The 16,750-nt window shown below is 40.1% G+C and overlaps 1 protein-coding gene across 1 annotated transcript in view; it reads right to left on the reverse strand.

Annotated features, from left to right (window-relative positions):
* Positions 1-1,338: 1,338 nt before the first annotated feature.
* ADRB2 (adrenoceptor beta 2) overlaps positions 1,339-16,750 on the reverse strand; it is a 62,920-nt gene continuing 47,508 nt past the window's right edge. Inside the window, exon 2 of the mRNA XM_081852130.1 lies at positions 1,339-3,252. Coding sequence (XP_081708256.1) covers positions 3,218-3,252 — 35 coding nt within the window. The 3' untranslated portion in view covers positions 1,339-3,217. The remainder of the gene's footprint in view (positions 3,253-16,750) is intronic.

Here is a 16,750-nt window from a genome sequence, read left to right on the forward strand (position 1 = left end):
AGCAGACCGATGGGGTTGTACTGCCCAAATGTGAGCTGCTCCTGGACACTTTCTTATACACATGTTGGAGAGCATCATAACCACACATGCAACTTCCATGCCATGGGTTTTTGTTGGTGGTCTTTGCATGCTGAGCAGCTGTTTTGATGCCACCTCCATTAATGTTCCTGATGAAGGGATGCAGCTCTAAAATAGGTGCGGCTACATTAGGCACCCCAAGGACTAGGGAATGGCAGGGATAGATACAACAGCATCTTAGCCTTTGGCAACAAGTGTTGCCAAGTGTAGAGAATTATTGGTAACCCACATCAATAATCTCTAAATAGGGATGGCAACATTCCTGGGTCATCATACAGGCAGATTGTTAGAGGCCAGAAAGTGTTGAGCTGATGCATTCTGGTAGGGTTTTTATTAGGACTGTGTACTTGATTTGGCCAAGGCCAGAGCCCAGTCAGGCATACTTGGAGGAGATGGGGCATCAGAGGAAATAGGTACAGCCAGCCACAGATCACTACTGGTTGCAGGGTTACCTCCCTGCATAATTTGCAGGAACCCATGCACCCCTGAAGCTCCCACTTACCTTGTGGGGGGAAACATGTTACCAATATAGTAGTGGCAGCTTCTGAAAATGAAGTTGACATGGAGGAAATGGCACGGGGTGAAAAGGTTAGCCTGTCTCTTCAGCACCATAGTCCCAATTAAGATCGCCCTGTGCCTGCTTTTATGTATCTATTTAAGCAGGAGATCCTGTTCACTGGTCTTCTGTGTCTTGCCTAGTTTGGTTCTGTTTAGGGCAGTTTTTAATCTATGATGTTTTATCGTGTTTTTAATATTCTGTTGGGAGCTGCCCAGAGTGGCTGGGGAAACCCAGCCAGATGGGCGGGGTATAAATAAATTAATAATAATAATAATAATAATAATAATAATAATAATAATAGTAATAATTAGTAGTAGTAGTAGTAGATAATGGTTAAATGCCAGTGTGGCCAATGAAAATGTTTGCTTACGCAGCAAATGCACAACTAGCTTGCATGAAATGAAGCTACAGTTGAGCGGCTCCACTGGAGAAATATGCATAGATAAACAGAGAGACTGTAGTGAAGCTGGCCTGGTTTATATCCACTGAGGCTCTAGGCCAGCTGATTGTACACAAAGAGAGCATGTAAAGAACCTCTGAGCATTAAATCAAATTTGGTTTTTTTATGCTACACATGGTGTACCTAAGAAAGCAGAAATGGATACAGAATGCACTGTGGAGGAAGCAGCATACTGACATGGTCTCTTCTGGACCAGCAAAGTAAGAAGAAAATGACAGATATTGGACACCATCACACAATGGATTCAGGTTTTTTTATTTTGGAGCAGCCAGTGACCCATTGCTCTGTGAGATTTTGCACCATCTTCCCTCATAGCAAGGAAGATGAGGAAACCAGAACTCACCTTACCCAATAAATAAATAAATAGACACCACAACTTTAGAGCAGCACACATGGAAGCCCAGTGTGTCTGAATTTCACAGGCAACATGCCCTGCAGAGCCCCAAATCCCTTCTCCCCCCCCCCCCGCACATGATATTTAGGAATCCAATGGGTTCAAAGCGGTCCAATGAATAAGAGGCTCATGCTTGCACAAAGTCCATGAGAGCAAATGGCAGTACAATCACTTGTCATGCACAATGGCAAGAACACCAGCTTCTCTGCTGATGGATAGCTTCATTCCCCCTTGCAGTTGATAGCATGGGTTTCTCCTTCTCTTTTGCTGCAGACAGTAGAAGGTCTTTTGATCCTTAGCAATATTGCACACTGCGTCAAAGGGACAGGACACTACACACACAGAAGCCTCAATAATTCATAGTTTGGCTCCAGGCATCTTTTAAATCTTACGGGACAAAGCCCTTAACATAATCATCAAAATGAAGAACCTTTCCTTCTGCATTTTTAAGCTGACTGTTGCCTTCCAGGCTGAAACAGATTACATTTGAAACCTTTTTTTTTTTTACACCTCAGAGTTGTTAATGTAATATACAGCGAATTGAGTTTTGTTATAAAACCACAACTTGAAAGATTCTCCCCTTTTCTAAAACCACCCTTGGCCATCCAACTTCGACTCCAGACTCCTCGCATAAGCTTCTCTGGCAGTGGTCTGTCTCTCCCAAGTATTCAACAAGGCTTCTTTCCCCTTCCTACAAAGCCTTGGAAGTGTCTCCTGGCAGAAGGGGTTAAACATCATCAGCACTTGGAACGAGCTGAGTAGTCAAGGCCAGACATCTCAAGATTCCAAAAGAAGAATGCAGGCATCCTATGATACCAGGAGGTTGATGCAGAAAGCTTAGCTTCAAGAAGAGTATATGAGGGGTGTTTGGTTGCGTACAAGTTTTTTTAAAAAAAATTTTTTGAGAGAAGCTGCCTTTCAATCTTGGTCTCTTGGGGTCTCTTGAAATTGCACAGAAGTCAATATTACTGAGAACTGCCTCTGAATAAGGGCCTTGGTAAACGTTGAGTCATTTTTTGTGAAATCCTACCACAAGGTGATTATTCACTTCTGTCTTTGTGGAACCACTTGGCTATGGGGACAGGTGCTGGCTTGGGGAAAAGTTGGCGAAATACTTCCAGGAGCAGAAACCAGCTTTGAATGTGCACTGCAAACCAATTTGGTTTTACAAGAGTGCTCCTCGGTGTATTACTTCCCAAATTCTTTTCACATTTCGGCTGCATAATGATCCCGTCCCAATCCAACAATCTGCTGGCTTCACCAGGAAGCCAGATATTTGATGTCCCTTCTGCAAGTAGACTAACAACAAGATGGGAAAATGTCTTCCCAAAGCTTTTCAGCTCCTTGAGGATATTTCCAGCGGAGACAGTGTGGGTGAGTTAATAAAATCATTAACTCTTCCCCTACTTCTGGAAACTCATGTTCTTCAGCTCTAGGGAAGCCTTTCATTATTGCACTGCGAAGGCTCCACCAATCCTATCTCAAGCAGTAGTTACACAGAACTGATTTGGCTTCTCACAGCTGAATCCCCGAAATGGTTCATTCACTGCAGTTTTCTTATGCTTCACAGCTTGGAAACTTGGTTTGCTAGCTGTCCTTCCTTTCATCCCTGTGCAAGGGAATGTGAAGTTCCTCTGTGCCAACAAAAGTAAAGCAGAGCTTAGACTTGTCTCTTCATGAGCTTCTGAGAGTTGCAAATCGTTAGGAGGGCGAAAGCTTAACCCGCTCAACTTTCAACCATTCCAGGGCACCCAGGGATCTCTGCAGAGGAAAGAGAAACACAATCTGGTCAGCTTGGAGTATGGAAGCACCCAAAGGGTGATGTGTCACAGTTAACATTTGTACTTCTGCCCACATTCACGACACTGATTTTGGTGGCATCACATAACAACTTCTTTCAAACCCCAAAGTGGGTCTGTAATGAGAAACCAACATTCAACAAAATGAGAATCCAAATTCAACAAAAGCAAGACCTCACATACAGGGTTTGTTTGGTCTGCCATATCTAATGCATTGCCTCAACTCAGCATTTCCCAGCTTGGTCCTCTCTGGATGCTTTGAACCGCAACTGTCATCAGCCCTAGCTGCGTTATGGGGCTGCTCCTGCACAAAAAGACACTGACTGAGATTATGAAGGAACTTTCTGAGAGAGGAAAAACAACTGGGTTGGATAATCAATGGTAGGAGAATGATATAGCACAGGAGTATCGATAGCAGGTTAAATTTAAAAATTGTGAACAGACCTAATGGCTTACCTAATGGCAATATCTTGGGATTCAAAGCACTTCTATATCATCAATGAATGCTCTGTGCAAGAGGGAATGGGATATTTTGCACCATATACTGTAGGTTTGCTGTTCCTGCTTTAGCTATGATGTTTGGTAAAATTGTATTGAATAGCAGGACAACAAAACCTCCAAGTGTCCCTATTTTCCAGGGACAGCCTCAGATTTACAGAAGCCATCCCATTTTTTGATTGATTTGATCCCAGATTTGATCCCTTTTCCTTAGAGTGTCCCTATTTTCATTGGAGAAATGTTAGACTATTTGCCCCCCAAACTGGCTGGTATTATGCAGACAGGAGCTCAAAAGTATAGGAGTTCCAAGGCCATGACCTCTCTGCTGCAGCTGGGTTCCATAGGTCACCCAGAAGAGAAGCACCACTATGATATTAAGGTTGCTACAATATTGATGCAAATTAGGACATACGCTTGTCAAGTTTACGGAGATAATTAAGACAACCTTTTTGTATTCCCCTGCAGCACTACATTGACATCCTGCTTGTATCTTTTTGTGCATTTTAATTAAACACGTTTCTGCTTTAATACGTTCAAGCAATAGCATGCCGGAATCTTGAGTCACGTAATGCAACTGCTATCTGTAATTTCTCAGTATATTACTTTCTCTTTTTATCTCTTTCTCTCTCTTTTTTGCTTCTTAATAATTGGACCCAGTCTCATATTCAGTTCTAATAAATTCTCAATACTCTTCCTTCCTTTATTAATCTTTCTAAGGATTGATTTTCAGTTATTACAACTGTAACAGTGGTCCACATCTGTGAAAGCATTTCATACTTATGGAAGAGAGGGGTGGAAACGAGTTAATCATTGTTCTCTTCTAATTTCCATATACGTTAGACCAGAGTTGGGGAATCTATGGTTCTCTAGATGTTGCCAGACTACAGCTTCCATCTTCCCTGACCATTGATCATGCTGGCTGGGGCTGATGGGAGTTGGAGTCCAACAATTTCTGGAGGGCTGCAGGTTTCCCAGTGTTGTCTAAGCATGTCTTAGACCAATACAACCTTTCTTCCAAAGGTCTCAAAGACAGTCTCTCATTGAGGTTTTCTTCTCTCAGTGTAGGAATATCCCATGTACATTCACGCCCTGCAAAGCATCTTGAGCATGTGGTTTGCTCACTTATTTTCTAGCTGGTGTGCCCATGGCTGATGACGCCAAATTATTTAGGCTGGTAAAAAGCATAAAAGCAAAGAGCTCCAGAAGAAGCTCTCCAAACTGGGTGATAATTGGAACAATTAAATGGCAAAAGTAGGTAAGCTGAAACCAATGTGCATTGGGTCCAAACATACTAACTTGGGGGGGCGGAGTGAGAGTGGAGGCCATTTGCAGCATGTAAACATATGGATAGGAATGGTGCTGGTTTTGTTTAGCAACTCACCCTACAGGCTGCCATTGAAAGTAAGTCAGTGAGACCTACTCCCAGCTAAACATGCCTAGAATGGCAGCCTTTGATTCATAAATATATATATATAGTACTGAGGAACGCAATGACAAACAACATGCATTGTGGTGCTCCTGCCTGTGGTACCCAACTTCTGAAATTCTCACCTTAGAGAAGCTCACCTGACGGATATCATAATCTTTTTTAAGTACTATGTTTTCCCCTTTTCTCATACTTTATTTTTTATATATATATACTTTAAAACCTCTGGTGTTTCACTTCTGTTGCAACTGTTTTTAGCGCTGCCTTTGCTCCCCCTAACCACGTTATTGATTATTGCTCTTTTATTGTGTTGTATGAACTATTGTAAACCACCCTGGATTTATTTATTTTTAAATGAAAGGGCAATTCAGAAAAGTTTTAAAACAAATACACATTCGGTTATTTTAATCTACTTAATGGTAACAATTGCAACCTCCACTGCAGACTAAGAGAATAGGAGGATAGCGTCCAGATGTTATTTTGGAACAGCAACACTGATCTTACAACCATGCTGGAGCATCACTCCAATGATAGGTAATAGATTTGAGATAGGTCCTTTGTGAACTTGGAATAAATGGATGCTAGTGTAGTCAAATAGCATGAAAGGTTGGGATAAGGTAACAGCTGGAGCGGCCAAAAATTGAATGCTTGCTGTGTGAAGTTAGCAAAGCAAGTTCCCCTTAAGATCTAGGTTTAAGCCTTTGTACTCCTTAGTTTTACATTACATGTTTTCAACCTGCGGGGTCCTAAGATAAGTTTCTCTAGCCCCCGTGGAAATGAAGTCATACATATACACAGTCCTTTATATAGTTGACACAGTATATCATCAAATTCAGGAAATATACATAAATTTAATGTATAAAGTTCACAAAATATACATCAGATGCAGGAAATATAATACCATTCCCAAACTATGCACCAAATTCAGGAAATACGCATATTTCTGATGGTAAATCCTGAGGTCCACTCAAAAATATTTGGGGAGGCCTTCATAGTCATTCATGTGTCTATAAATGTTCTCATCAATGCCCTCTGTTAGGCCTGACATGCTTTAACCAAGGCGCAACAGCATGCTGGCATAAACAGATAGCTGCATCAACCTATGTTGGTACAATAAATCTGTTCTTAATGAAGGAAGAGGAAGATCAGTTGACTACCCCACCCTCCAGAATCCAGATTTAAAAGGTAGATATCCAAATTCAGGAAAAAACAAAAATACAGTGTGCCAATGAGTTTTGACGCAGAAGCAACATGATTCATTCATTCCTAGCTAAATGCCTTTGTGTCCCAGGGTGCCATTTTATTTATTAAATTTTGAACCTGCCTTTCCTCCCAAAGGAGGCATAACGTCAGACACTTTGATGCCATGTCTATTTGTATGAATTCCATCATATTAAAGTTTCCCACACCATGAAACTTGTGAAGCAATCAAGACTGTTTTTTTAAAAAAAACAATAATGATGATAACAACGAAAAGGATCAAGCTTTTAGTATTCTAAATTATTTGAAACTAGTCTTCTCTACATGGGCATTAGTGGAATTGTGTGTGTGCATGTGTTTAAGGCAATAATCCAATAACTAAAATGATAAACTGTTGTGCCTTGTTGCTGTATATGAATGAAATTGTTTTAGATCTTAAAAAAATGTGGATTAGGCACATTCTGTGTATGCCAATGACATACTGCAGGGGTGGCCAACACCCAAGAGACTGCGATCTATGCACAGAGTTAAAGACTGGCAGTGATCTATCCCCTCTTAGGGGGTTCAGGTCAAAGTTATTGGGCTTTTTAGGGAGGAGGAAAGCCCTGGTTTTTTGGGGTGCAGGGCAAAAATGTTGACCTTTTTTTTAGGGGAACAAAACTTGTTCAGCTTCTTTGGGGTGAGCCAGTGATCTACCAGTGATCTACCACAGATGTCCGGTCATCTACCGGTACACCACGATCTACCTGTTTGACGTGCCTGACATAATGTGTTCATAGAAAATGAGAATGTTCATTTAAAAGCAAAAGAGGTCAGAATGATGTGTGGCATTTCTCCAACTCGAATGTTTTTTTCTTTAAATATTCAACTTTTGGCACTTTCCTCATATATTTTCAGTTTGTCACAACCCCCCCCCCCTTTTTGTGCAACAGCTTTTTGTTATTCTTTTTTTTAAAAAAGTTTATTTGTTACAGATCACTGAGTTTGCAAGGTAGATTACAAAAGGGAGAATAAGAGGAAGACAATACTACATACACAGCTGACAGCTTAATTCATAAGTTAGGTGGATAACTTAGTAAATATAATGCATATAAGTACAAAAATCCTTATATCAGACATTTCAAGCTTCTGCAAAACACAATAAAATGCTTAATCTGTAGTAAATGTATAAAGTTTTCTCTAATGCCTATATGCCCCTTAACAGGGAATAATAATTTATTTGCTCTTGCACCTTGCATATAGTAGCCACAAACTCTATTTTCTGGTAGAATTATATTCTATTTGTATGTCTTCTCTTACTCTTATTAAGAGTTGTAACTTTAGTCATAAAGGTCATTTCCCAAATTTTTGCTGCAGTTTATAAATAGGCTACCAGTTTTTGACTCTGGAATGATGATGTTGAGATATTCAAATATTGTTAGAATACGATTCATGGGGTGGACTTAGCCAAGGACATTATCGCTTTCTGTTGTTGTTTTTTTTAAAAAATATAAATTTTTATTAAAAAAAAAATTCATGAAAAACTCCAATCATACCAATTTACACATCACATATTTTAGCTTATTGGACCTCCCTCAACTTCTCTGACAATCATTTGTAGTTCAAATCCTATCTTCACATTCCTTAATTTTAATATTGCCATTAAATACTATATTTCTGTCCTTATTTGCTTTCTAGCAATATTCCTTGTATTTTCACAAAGCTTCTTTAAAGCACACTAGCATTGTACATTCCTCACATACAGTTTTCAAATACTCTGTAAATTTTCTCCAGTCCTCAAAAAACCTATGATCCTTTTGGAATCTAATTTTCCCAGTTAATTTATCCAGTTCTGCATAATCTGTTAATTTTGTTCTCCATTCTTCCAAAGTCGGTACTTCTTCCTGTTTCCATTTTTGGGCCAACAATGTTCTTGCTGCTGTTATTGCATACTGAAAAAGTTTACAGTCTTTCCTATTTATGTCCGTTCTTGTTATTCCCAGCAGGAAGGTTTCTGGTTTCTTAACAAAGCTATATTTTAGCATTTTCTTTAGTTCGTTATATATCATCTCCCAGAACCCCCTTACTTTCTTACAATCCCACCACATATGCATAAATGTACCTTCTTTCTCATTGCATTTCCAACATTTATTGCAAGTTTTGTACATTTTTGCTAATTTTATTGGTGTCATATATCACTTTCTGTTAATACTGACTCCAAAAATCATTTAATAATCGGACATTCCTCCAAGTACATGACAAATAGTCACATTTGGAGCATCTGCAACACCGATTATTTATTGTTGGATATATTTTATGCAGTCTGTCTGAAAACAGATACCAATGAGTCATGATTTTATAGATTTTAAACTCCTACAAAGTGTAAATTTGGAAATGTTTCTCCCAGAACTAGGCCCATTTCTCTTGAGATGTATTGCTAGGCATATCTGCATCCCATTTTGATTGACATCTTGGCTGGGATGATTCCAGTTCTGCAGTTATTTTAGATATATCTCCTATGATTCCTTTTGAGTGTTTGCTTTTTGAAATTAATATTTCAAACCTTGTGTTTTCTCTCAGTGTACCAAATCTTTTCAATAAACTGGTTATGAATTGTCTTATCTTCAAATACTGGGGTAAGTTTACTTTTAAATTTTTCAGCTATCTCGTTTGAAAGGATTTACATTAATATATGAAAGCTTAAAAAAAAAATCCATTGTTAACTTGCTTTGTTTTATTTTTGTAACCATAGAGCTTTCAAATCAGATTTTCAGAAGATCACAATCCCTTTATGACACAGAGAATGACCGCTAATATTTTGTGAAGGGCTGTTCTGTTCCCCAAAGCATGAAGACTTTGCTGAAAACTAAATGCTTAAGGCCCATCTACATCTAAAATAGTTTAATTGCTATTCTCTCACCCTCCAGGGAAATGTAAGGGGCTATAAATTTTCTCTTTATAGATCTTTGAAGGCATCATCAGCTTTCCTTTTCCCTCAGCAGTCACCTGACAGCAGCTATTCCATCAGACTGCAGTCAAGGGGGAGGAAGGGAGGCAGGGCCACTCCATTGGCTCAACTGAGATACCAGCCACATTTGGCTCATGCTCTCTTTGAACGGTTTCCATTCCAGCTTGTTGTTAAAGCTTTATAAATAAGAACTAGTGTTTGAGTTGGCTTTCCCTGCTCCTATCTCCTCTTCTCTTTTTCCCCTTTGTGCCACTTTCAGATTATAAATCCGATGTTAAGATTTGTCCTGCCATTGACTTCTGCAAACCACCCTGGAAGCTTTCTTTGGCTGAAGAGTGGCGTTGAAAATACTTCAATAAATATGACATAATTAGCAGCCTCAGCAAGCTGCAGGTCCTAGGATTATTTATGCAAGTCATGAGTGTTAAACTGGTAGGAAAATCAACCAAATTTTGTAGCAGATGTGCCTAGTTCTCTATGCAGGTGAACCACTCACAACCATACATTCTTTCTCTGGTTTCGCCTTTTCTTCACTGTATAAAGGGTAAATAAACTATCGCCTTCTCCTCCTCAGTGAACACTATTATCCCGTAAAACTACAGCAAATGATGTAAAAATTCCATTCATCGGATTGTGATGGAAACGAATAAGTGTTTGACAACCTAATTCTTTTTTATCTTTTTCTTTTTACTGTTGTGCATGAACGAGGAATGAGAAGAAGAGATGCAGAGTGAGAGAGCGAAAACACAACAGATGCTTTTGCCCTAAACATCTGTCTCATGAAGCAAAAAATCAGATGTTGAGCTGGAATTCTAGCTATCTGCTGCTCTGGGTAACCCAGTGAGAGATTTAGGTTCCAGGACCTCCCATGGCCATGCTTCCTGACCCATGAATGACACTTGGCCAAATTCATTCACTGAGTCAGACCCAAAAACAAAGCTTGCCTATAGTTGACCACTGACCGCTCCTAATGCAAACCTGCCTTCGCTCTAGGGCCAAATGATCCCTCCCAACAGCAAGGAGGGCAATCTTAAGAACTGAGCAGCATCCAAGAGCATGCATGAAACCATTCAGAACAGCCATAAAGACTGACTCATAAGTACATCTCTCAATACATTTTTGCTCTTCTTGATGCTTGGTCCTGTTCTTTGCCTGTATACTTCTGCTGACAGCATGCAATCCTTTCTGCCTTTAGGACAATTGCTTCCTACAGCTTATTAAAAAAACCACCACCACCACTCCCTGCCTTCTTTACTCACCGTTCCTTTAGGTTCCTTTTTCAGCCCGCTACTGATTCATCTAGATCAGTATGGTCTACTGGCAGTGGCTCTCCAGGGTTTCAGGCAAAGTTCTCCTCCAGCCCTACCTAGAACTATCCTAGAGCTCACCTATCCCCTATCTTGCCTTTTCTGCTCTTTATGGCAACAGTACATAGCTCCTCCAAGTCTCTTTTCCTCTATCCATTCTTATGTTCCACTTCCCTCACATAAACTGCATTATTAACGAACATTCTATTGCTCAAATATCACCCTGAGTAGTTAGAGCAGGACCAAAGGAACGTCCAATGGAAACTCCAGCATGAAATTGCTGAATTGTCAAAAAGTTCAATTCTGTTCATTTGGGTCTGAATAGAGACAGTGGTATTCTGCTCTGCTGCTGCTGTTAAATGTACTCAGCAGTGCTAAGATGATGCTGTTATCCCCATCACCACCATTGCTGTTGTGAAGGGTATCTGCACTCACTTTTAATAATTTAAACTCCAGTTGTATTGTCTAAGATGAGCGTGCTGTTGCCAATTGCTGATGCTGTGAAGGATCAGTTTGCATATATTTAACGGCATGGTCACAGATGGAACTTTTTGAATTCATTGTCATTTAACTCCAACTTTAACATTTCTCTTTACACCCTTATGTAGATATATAACTGACCAGCAAGAATTACACATTGTGCATCTGGTGAGGTGGACTCTAGTTCAAAGAAGCTTATGCCATTAAAAAAATGTTTGCGTTTAAGGTGTCAAAAGACTTTTTGTTGTTCTTGCTGCAACAAACTAACGTGGCTACCCCTCTGGAATTTGGACATTATGTGACTGTGATATATTGTCAATATATTTAAGAATGTTACTTCCTGTCCCTCCTCAATATCTCAGGGTATATATATACCTCTCATTATTTGACTCTCTCCATTCAGTTATGTTTCAGGCTGCAGTTGGGAATACACACTGCTATTCAGTCAAGATTTTGGCACATCCACCTGATTACAGACACTTTCTGAGAGCTGAGCTACTGTATGCCCCCTGAACCCAAACATAAGCAAGTATACAATAACACAGCCTTTCTCAAGCTTGGGTCCCCAGTTGTTGCTTGACTACAACTTCCATTATCCCTAGTTAGCAGGATGATGGGAGTTGTAGTGCAACAATGTCTGGGGACCCAAGCTTGAGAAAGGCTACCATAATGGCATAGTTCAATCTGGCCAATGGTGCAGAGGACACCAAACTGTTATAATCCTATTGCTGCATATACAAGATGTAAAGAAAAGAAGTTCAGTGGAAAAAACTCTCCCATTCAGTTGTGATTAAGTGAACAGATGATAGGGCAATGAATGAAGAGAACTTAGAATAAAGTATATGCATGCAAAACTGTCCAGGGAACTTAAGGAAAACCATTCCCAAACAAAAATGGGATCTCATTAATCATACAACACTGTTCCAAAAATGCAATTAAGCTGAAAATTAAGCTTGGGCCAAATGCTCCCACTGAAGTGCATGAATGGGACTTGAACATGCTCCGTTCCAGCGGGATTGCATCCAAAGTAGTGTGACCACTTCTGCATTCCCAAAGGAGAGGAAATGCCTCACTAAAAAAAGAAGATGAAGATTTGCATATGCCAATATTATATGTGTACAGATGCAAATTTAGAAATAATTACTATAATTGAAATAGAAATTCAAAAACAATCTCACCATAATGGGGAAGACAGTGCCCAGATGGCCTTTGGGCCTGCTGAAGTTGCAGGGGAATAGCCATACTATAAATTCAAAGCACATCCAATATGCACTTGACTTCTCCCAAAGAATCCTGCGAACTGCAGTTTATACCTCACAGAGCTACAGTTCCCAGTACCCTTAACAAGCTACAACTAAAAAGGTCTAAGTTCCTCCTGCATATGGTCAGGGATGGGGACTGCCTAATTTCCTCTGGGCGGGAGTTTCAAAGACAAGATGCTGCCACAGAGAAAGCCCACCCTCCTTGCCATTTGTAGCAGTGGTGCTCTTAGAAAGGCCTTTACCACAGACCATAAGCTATGGGTTGGAGCATATGGAAACCCAACAGCTTGGGTCTCAAGTCATATAAAACTTTATATACAAGCACTTTCATATATGCAAGCATATATACAAGCACTTTTATATATACAAGCTCAATCATTTCTTCATTGTTCTGTGATGTTCCCCCAATGTTGTTTTATTAATGTCCTCTGGCAGGACATTCTTGGTGTAACAAAAGTGAGGCAAAAAAATAAAATTAAAGCAAAGTAGCTACAGTAAAAAATAAAAAGTTAAAGGATTTTAGCAGGGTGGTATGGCATATGCACCAATTGGAAATGAAGCTACATGCCTGCCTCAAAATCTTTGGAGGCACAAACAGTACTGAAAGCAGGGTCATGTATAACTGCCCTGATACCACCATAAGCACAAATGATAATAAAAAAGGAGATCCAGAGAGGCCCAAGACTGTTGAATAGTTTGCTTAAATGTTAGGGTTCATTATTTCTCCATAGGGTGTATACCACTTTAAAAGCCAGAGTGCAACTCCTCACCTAGTTTTTCAGCTGTGTAGCAGTGTAGCAGGTGCAGATAAGTCACTGTAATTAGCTGTGTCAGCAATTGTGAATGGTATATAATGTGCTTTACTCTGTATCTTACCCCCCTGGTGGATGGATGGGTGATGATTATAAGAACTATGTAAGATGCACGTTACAGGTGTTTTGTTATTAAACCTTACAAAGATCTCTTTGCATCTCTTCAGTGTTTCCATCTGTGTGGTCTACTCTGCACTCACTCTGTGGCTTGCTGGAAATGCCCAGTAAAGACATCCTGATCAATATTGTTTTGGACTCAAGTTTCAGCAATTCTCATGTCAATAATGCTCAATGAGGAAAGGGGGAAAGTTTAAGCCTCCACATTTATAATGAGGCAGAGGGTGAGTTCATGCAGTATTTTTTGCATACAGGGAAATAGTGATCATGGCCAGCCCTTATCCACGTGCAGGTGTGAAAAGGGCCAGAGCATCATTAGAATAAAGTTGAACCTCACAGTACACAGATGACATTTGTCTTGTGCAGTATATCAATACTGTCTGTTAAGAAAGGTTTAGGGAAGTCCCCATTTTTCAGTTTGAGGCAGGAGACGTTGGCTTGCCATAAAATTCTTATTTATTTATAGTAACTTCCATGGCTCTGCAGCAGAAAACAAGACCAGTTTGTGCGCCATTCAGTTTGCGCTCCTCATATTTTGAGAAGTCGTTTCTTTATCCTCTTCCAAGCATTTAGCACTAATTCCATAGCAGACTAGAACATCACCACTTGGTGGTGCCAATATGCCAGGGAAATAGAAAAACCCTGCAGACAAATTGAAGAGGGTGGGGAAGGAATTTAAAAAAACAACATGTACCTTAGAATGTAGAGTTAAGGGATCTTCTCTCTCCCCCATCAACAATAAACAACTCTGCGGTTTATTCAGAATGTGGAACAGATGCAACACAGCAGGGGCTCGGAAAACAGAGTCCCCATATACCCCCCCCCACCTTGTAGAAACAAAAAGGGAGTCTTACGGCACCTGGAAGGCTAACAGTTTCATTGTGGCATAAGCTGTTGAAGTGGGCTCTGCTCCACACACACAAATGGTTAGGACTCTATCCAATGGGGTTGCTCAGCTGATTCCTGTAAGATTTCTATCAGTGGAATTAGGATGAAAGCAATTTTTGGGGAGCCCCTCTCTTCTCTACAGCCCCTCATCCTCTGTAAATCAGCACCAGATGATTGGTAGCCCCTCTAGAATTTGCTGCCTAAAGTGATTGTTTCACATTGATTGATTGTTTCACAAAGGCCAGTCTTTGCCTTGAATTTGCATTCTTTTTCTTAAAAATGGAAACAAAATGGGGGGGATGTCTACTTCCTAGCTGGAGAGAGGGAGAGCACGTAGAATGACTACATGAAGCCTTGCCAGCATCAGCTGAGCAACACCACTGAACAGAGCCTAACAGTTTCTTGTGAACTAATGCCAGCTTCAACAGCTTATGCCACAATAAAGCTGTTAGCCTTTAGGGTGCCATCATTGCCTACTACCCACAATGGTTATGCTCTGTCTCCACTGTGGGAGGCAATATGTCTCTGAACATCAGTTGCTGGGAACCACAGGAGGGAGAGTGCTGTTGTGCTCAGGTCTTACTTTGGGGGCTTCCTGTAGGTATCTGACTGGCCACAGTGAGAACAGGATGCAGGACTAGATGGACCACTGCCCTCATCCTGCAAGGTGGTTCTTATGTTCTTAGATAAAGCTAATAGATCATAATATGGTGGTGGTGGTGGTGGTGGTGGTGGTGGTGGAGGAGCAGATGGTTTAAAAAGACAGGGGTTAAAAGAAAAACAATCAATTGTTTCCAAGATACAAAAAATATATATCATAATTTGAGTGACTAGTTGGGAAATGTTACAACACAACATCACCGTACCTTTGATCATTTGAGAACTCACACATGCATGTCAATGTCAGTGTATTATTAATCAGCCATTCTCATATATGAAAATCTCTTGTTGTGCTACTGCAGGAGGGAAAAACAACAACAATAATTTTCACCCAAACTGCTTATTAACTTTGCCCGGAAAGGGAAGTAGAGATATGTTCTTTGTCCATCCATATTTTTTACCTGCCTCTTTGAAAATATTAGTTCACCTCCCATCTTTGTTCTATCCACCATTCAAATGAGATCTGAAACTGAGGGGATGAGGGGGCTGAAAAGCAGTTGATTGAACCAGGAATGTCAGGGGATTAAATACAGTACTTTCAATAGCTGATTATTAGCTCGGAATATTGTTGTGGCTCATATATGAGAGGCTAATTGCTTTCATCTCCTCCTGCCATGGTTACACAGCGAGTCATTAAGTGCCAATTGTCACATTTAATATTCTTGCAAAAAGCCTCCTCTTTGATTACTGCTTGCAACCCTTTGCCATCTCACCTCCAGGCAAGCATTTACCTCCACCTCCATGCTAATAAAACATCACAATGCTTTTGAAGCTGGCTGGGAATGATCATTCTGGAGCAGAACCCAGAGAAACACCTGAATTGCAATTTCAGCCGTGGGCTCCTGCTGTTTTTTGCAAACTGTATCAGCACAAACCCTTAGCTAGTGCCACTCAGAATGGAGTGTGATCACCTATGCAATATTACATAATTACCATCCTTTGATTAAACTCTTAACACTTGAGCTGTGTTCATGTTACCAGCTTAAAAACACAGCTAAGACTTTTTCTCAAAGCACAGTATTTCATACATAACAGGATAGATATGGATTTGGCTAAAGTGTGTACACTGCTTCCCAAACCAACGATGGGAGAGCACTGTATGCAGAATAAATGGGAGCCTGTACACAGCTTTATTTATTTACTACAGCATCTATTTACTATATTACTGCTGGTTTTTTAGATTTATTATACCCTGGTGAATTTTGTATTTAATTTGCTTCATAGCAACTGCCTGGCGTAAGCTGCATAGCTCTGAAAGGCAGTGTATAATAGGTAATAAATAAAATAATAAGTACTAGACCTTGAGTGTCTATTTGGTGCATGGCAAATTTGGAAGCACATTGAAGGGGGACATTTTGAATGAATAGCTTTGCTTAATTTAAAATAAGAAATTCACACTGCTACAATCAATACTCCTTTTTGAGTATCTAGACCAGATCATTTTGGACATGATCCAAAGAGTAGTGGTAATGAAGAGGGATGAGACAAGAGATTAAAGGATATGAAACAGGGTATCCTTCCTTGCCTGGCATATGACAATTTAAATGCTTGCAATAAATTGCTTTCAAATCCTTCAGATTAAAATGGATTCAGACTCTTAGTGAGGAAACCTTTGTAGACACTTGGCTCCATGTGATGGAAATGTTTCTCCAGATGTAAGGCAATTGTTTGTGGAATCTGAAAGAGCTGTGATTCCCACCGGCTGACTAGCTCCTCTAACCCGTTCTGGGAAATGTTACTTCCTCGTGATCAAACCCCTTGGTTTCTTTCAGATGACATGTTTATGAAATGCTGGCAACACAATACTGTTCTGATAGCACTATGGTATGCATTCCAGGCTCTTGATAACCATTTGTGCATACC

This window comes from Podarcis erhardii (genome assembly GCF_964252035.2).
Source record: "Podarcis erhardii genome assembly, chromosome: 2".
NCBI classification, from domain to species: Eukaryota; Metazoa; Chordata; class Lepidosauria; order Squamata; family Lacertidae; genus Podarcis; species Podarcis erhardii.